The 5,249-nt window shown below is 35.7% G+C and overlaps 1 protein-coding gene across 1 annotated transcript; it reads left to right on the forward strand.

Annotated features, from left to right (window-relative positions):
• The first annotated feature begins 116 nt into the window (after positions 1-116).
• Positions 117-5,002, forward strand: LOC127161200 (mucin-5AC). The gene is made up of 12 exons (XM_051103831.1): positions 117-2,116; positions 2,207-2,382; positions 2,713-2,834; positions 2,954-3,012; positions 3,102-3,205; positions 3,337-3,400; positions 3,490-3,668; positions 3,787-3,908; positions 4,028-4,089; positions 4,214-4,317; positions 4,417-4,580; positions 4,717-5,002. The coding sequence occupies exons 1-12, from the start codon at positions 117-119 to the stop codon at positions 4,810-4,812; spliced, it is 3,252 nt and encodes a 1,083-aa protein (XP_050959788.1). The 3' UTR covers positions 4,813-5,002.
• Positions 5,003-5,249: the final 247 nt, after the last annotated feature.

Genomic DNA, 5,249 nt, shown 5'->3' on the forward strand with positions numbered 1-5,249 from the left:
ACACCACAACAACTATTAATGCAACAACAGCTTTTGCTTCCACAACCATCCTTTCAACATCCTCAACTATAGCACCAGCGTCAACAACTGTTGCAACAACATTAAATATTCCTGATATGACAAAAACTATCAATGTAACATCAACTTTCTCAACCACTCCTACAACAACCTCAAGTGCAGCACCAATGTCAACAACTCATGGAACAACCACCACTATGCTTGACCTCAACACTCTTGATGCAACAACACTTTTGGGTTCCACAGCCACCCCTCCAACATCCTCACATGCAGAATCAAGCTCAACACCAGACGCAGCAAACACAACTTTGCCTGAAACCACGACAGTTGTTGGACAAACAAGAACTTTAGATACCACCCCTCCAACAACCTTAAGTTTAGCACCAATGTCAACAGCAACCTCAAAACCTGGTACTATTGTTGCGACAACTGCAGATGTGACATCCACAACAACAATCAATCCTACAACTATTGCTGTGACTGAATCCAAAACAACACATCCAATGACAGCTGCTGTTGAAACAAATACAACTTTGGCTTCTGAAACCACACTCACTACAAGTTATCCAAAAACTAATATTGTGCTTGAAACCACAACACTTCCAACAACAACTATAGGTGAGAAAACTACAGCTTTGGTTAACAAAACCACAACACTTTCAACTACAGGACCAACCACTTCAACTGATGTAGTGGCTACAACTATGCCTGACACCACAAGTATTGGTGTAACAACAACTTTGGTTACAACGAGCATCCCTCCAACATCCTCAACTGTAGCATCAATGTTAACATCTGATGCAGCAACCATAACTATGCCTGAAACCACAACAACAATTGGCACAACTACATCTTTGGCAACCATAAGCACACCTCCAACATCTTCAGCTATGTCACCAACTTCAGTAACTGATGCAGCAAACACAACTTTGCCTGACTCACAAAAAACAACTATTGGTTCATCAAAAACAACTATGGTTGCCACAACCACCCTTCCGGCATCCTCATCTATAGCACCAATGTTGACATCTGATGAAGTAACCACAACTCTCCCTGAAACAACAACAGTACTTCCAAGCACATCTATTGGTGCTATGACAACAACATTGGCTTCTGACAGCAGAGTGACTACAAATCATCCAATACCCACTAATGTGACTGATACCACAATACTTTCAACAATAACTACTGATGGAAAAATTACATCCTTAACTGTAGCACTCATGTCAACAAGTGATGCAGCAACCACAACCATGGCTGAGACTTCCACAAATATTAGTGCAACAACAACAAATTTGGCTACCACTAGTATGCCTCCAGCATCCTCAGCTATAGCACGAACCACAACTATGCCTGACACCATACAAACAGTTGGTGCAACAACAACAAATTTGATTGAGACAACCACCCCTCCAACATCCTCAACTGTAGCACCTTTATCAACAACCAATTCAGCAACAACAACTATGCCTAAATCTACAACAGTGCTTCCAACATCAACTATTGGTGCAACAGCAACAACTTTGGCTGGCAAAAGTACACCTTCAGCATTCTTATCTGTACTGCCAATGTCAACAACTGATGCAGGAGTCACAACTACATCTGAAACAACAACAGTACTTATAACAAATGCTACTATTGTTAAGACAACTACGACTTTGGTTTCCACAACAACAAGCAATCCTACAACTGTGGCTGAAACCACAACAGCGCTTCCAAGTATAGCTAATGGTGAGACAGTAACAACTATGGCCACATCTCCAACATCCTTAACTACAGAACAAACTTTGACTGCCACAACTACCCCTTCAACATCCTTAAATATAGCAGCAACATTGGCAAATGATACAGCAACCACAACTTCACCTAAAACAACAACAGTACTTTCAAAAACAACTATTGGTTCAACAACAACAACTATGGCTGACAAGAGTACCCCTCCAGCATTCACACCTGTAGCATCAACACTAACAACTGATGAAGCAATCACAACTATGCCTAAAACATCTACAGTACTTCCAACAACTTTTGGTGCAACAACAAATTTGGCTACACCATCTTTTCTAGCACCAACATCTGGTGCAGCAACCACCACTTTGTAAGAAAAATAATCAATCTTATTAAAAGGCAATTATTTATATCATCTGTCTGTACTGTAGATTACTTTTATTTAAATGTTCTTTTTCAGGATTAGGAGGGTGAGTTTTTACATTCGGCTAATTTTTAACACACGGGGCCCCATACCAAGTGAGAGTGATGTCCTACAGTTGGTCGACTCACAGCTGGCCACACGTCTCAGAACTAAACAAGACACAGCACAAACCCTGAGTGATCCTGTGAGCTATGTGAATGCCAGCTATGAGAGTGAGTTGTTCACTTCTGTTTAGATTTGCTTGCTGTGAATATATCATCTAAAACTAAATGAAGTTGTACACAGCAGAGAACTGGTAACAGGATTTAAATATTAAAAAAATAATTTAATAAAGTTCCTATAGTGCATGATGATTTTTATAAATAAAAAATATAATTTACACCCCCTAATTAATTATTGCTGGCTAGGTGTTTTTCTTTTTTCTTTTTTCTTTTTTTGAAATTACCTCTAAACTGTGTTAGCTACAATATTTCAATATATAACATTTCATCACCTATATGTATAATAAACTAATTAGTGTTATTTATTGTGTTCTTATGAAGACATTGATGATAATTCATATGCCATCAAACTTGGGTTTGAGATCAACAATCCATCCATGGCAGAGAAACTTGAATTCAGGAATGGCAACTACACATTTATTCAAAACTCCATTAAAAGAAAGGTGGGTTTGAGACTGTTTTAGAAAGAAATTTTTTGTGTTTTAGAAAGGACACATTAACCTTAAATTATTGTCATTATTATTTGTTAATTACTCTCTGTATTTATTGATAAATTCTTTAGCTGAACCAGATCCTAAGTGACTCTGACACTTCTGTTGAGTTCAACAAAGCCAATTTTGTGTACGTAATGACTTTTTGTTTTATACTTTAATCAGAGCAATAATGTGGTTTCAAGTGAGTTTAGAAAATCTGCTTTAAATTCCCCTCAGGAATAATTCAATGGAGGTCATTGCTAATGTGGATTATATTTTCCTGCAACAAGACATCAAGTCACCCAGTGTCTTCATCCAAAAACTTCTCAAACTTATGAATGGTATGTTTTCTTTCCATGTTATAGAGATAATTAATTCAGTATATGACACTTTAACACTATTAACTACTGATACATATACATTTATTTTTATGCATTATTTTTCTCCTTAAATAATATTTTTTGCACTACAGGCTTAACAACTCTAGCTCCACCAGTGAATAAACCAACTCAGAACCCTGTAGAAACACCTAATGTGTAAGTATAAATTTTAAGAATAAATCGTATTTTGTTAAAGGTAACCATTTATCTCACTCATCATTATTGTTAATTACCTTCTTTTTCAGGATTGGGAGGGTGATTATTTACATTCGACTCATATTTATCACACTGGGCCCTGTACCAAGTGAGGCTAAAATATTACAGTTGGCAAACTCTCTGCTGGCCGCACGTCTCAGAACTAAACGAGAAATAAGAGCACAAAACTTAGCTACTCCTGTGAGCTTTGTAAATGTTACTTACACAAGTGAGTTTTCTCTATTCTGTTCAGTCACCATTTCCATATTACAGTAACAAGATATGTGCATACTGTATCAGCTAATATGTATTATTGTTTATAAATTTATTTATTTATTTATTTAAAGAAATTTCTGATACGTCATATGCCCTGAATTTTGGATTTGAAATCAGCAATGTTACCATGTCTGAGAAAGTTGAACTCAGGGATAGCACATATAAATTAATCCAGGACTCTGTAAATAAACTGGTGAGTCTGCCCTTATTTTTATTAAGCATTTTTTATTAAGCTCAACTATTATGCCTAAATTCTGTCAACTTTAACTATAAGTACAGCAATTAATATGTTTTCATTCCTGACCTGTTTAGCTGAACGAGATCCTATCAGATCCCACAGCCACTCCATTTGTGTTCAAAGATACCAATTTCACGTAAGATTTAACCTTTATTAGACGTCTAGTTTAAATGTGGTTAAATCAGATGTAAAGGAAGAAGCACATTGGGATCTTTTTGAAGTGTTTACTTGCGCCAATATACATTTTAATTTCTCCCCAGGGGTAATTCCACCACTATTCAGGCTGATGTACAGTATGTTTTCTCAGAAAAAGACATCCAGAAACCTAGTGTCTTTCTCTACATGCTTATTGTGGTTAATAATGGTATGTTCTTCTGCACAGAAATGCTACTGTTATTAGCTTTATAGTTTTGAGAGGTTAGATTTTTTTAATCTCAATTATTTTACACCTTGTCATCTACAGAGACTATTATCACAACTACACCTGCTGCAACAAGAACCACCTTTTACTCCACAGTGCTGAGCACTACAATCACAAATAACAGCACTAGTGCAGCATGGGTTGTGGCCATTATTGTCCCCTGTGCTATTGCCATTATCCTCGTACCTTGCTGGATTCTCCTTTGTGTAAGTATCATAAATATTTGATAACAAATATGCATATTATATCTGAAGTGATGCATTTGATATAATAATTTACTTAAAACCTATAAATGTTGCAAAGGTTAATTTTAGTCTAACTAGGCTCTTTTTCTATCCTCAGTGTTTGCTCTGTGGTTGCTGTACAGCATTAAGAAGACGGTGGTCCAGAAGACAGTCATACAACGTACAATACACCACTCGAAACAGCCTTTTCTAGAGAACTTGAAACACATTTAAAGAGAAACTGGATTTCTTTTTTCTGAAACTAATTACTGATTACTTATATTACTAATTCAAATAGTGATGGTTATACTTTAAACTTTACATTTTACTTTCTATAATGATTATGCTATCTTAGAGCTTTTATAATACACTATTTATTCTCTTGCGCCTGTATTGCTGGACAGACAGGATCTTAAATTGTGATTAATGTAATTTATTTTCCAGAATTGTCTAATGGATAAAAAATGTATTTACTATTTCTTTAAGGTTTACAATATTTACATGTTATAATATAATTTTTTTGCTTTCCAAATAAATAATTTATTTGATATTACATATTTAATTTTAATAGCCAATGTTTGTGATGTTATTCAAACTTTATGCACTTTACCACCATGTAACAATCTTGTGTGCTTCACACACATTTGTAGA

Source organism: Labeo rohita, unplaced genomic scaffold (assembly GCF_022985175.1).
Source record: "Labeo rohita strain BAU-BD-2019 unplaced genomic scaffold, IGBB_LRoh.1.0 scaffold_578, whole genome shotgun sequence".
NCBI lineage: Eukaryota > Metazoa > Chordata > Actinopteri > Cypriniformes > Cyprinidae > Labeo > Labeo rohita.

What these genes read in the sequence shown, in the direction of transcription:
- LOC127161200 (XM_051103831.1), top strand. Translation starts at nt 117, where the DNA reads ATGACAAAAACTATCAATGTAACATCAACTTTCTCAACCACTCCTACA. An exon ending in TGTAAATGTTACTTACACAA is followed by an intron (nt 3,669 to 3,786) that starts GTGAGTTTTCTC and finishes ATTTATTTAAAG; the next exon opens with AAATTTCTGATACGTCATAT. An exon ending in CTTGCTGGATTCTCCTTTGT is followed by an intron (nt 4,581 to 4,716) that starts GTAAGTATCATA and finishes TTCTATCCTCAG; the next exon opens with TGTTTGCTCTGTGGTTGCTG.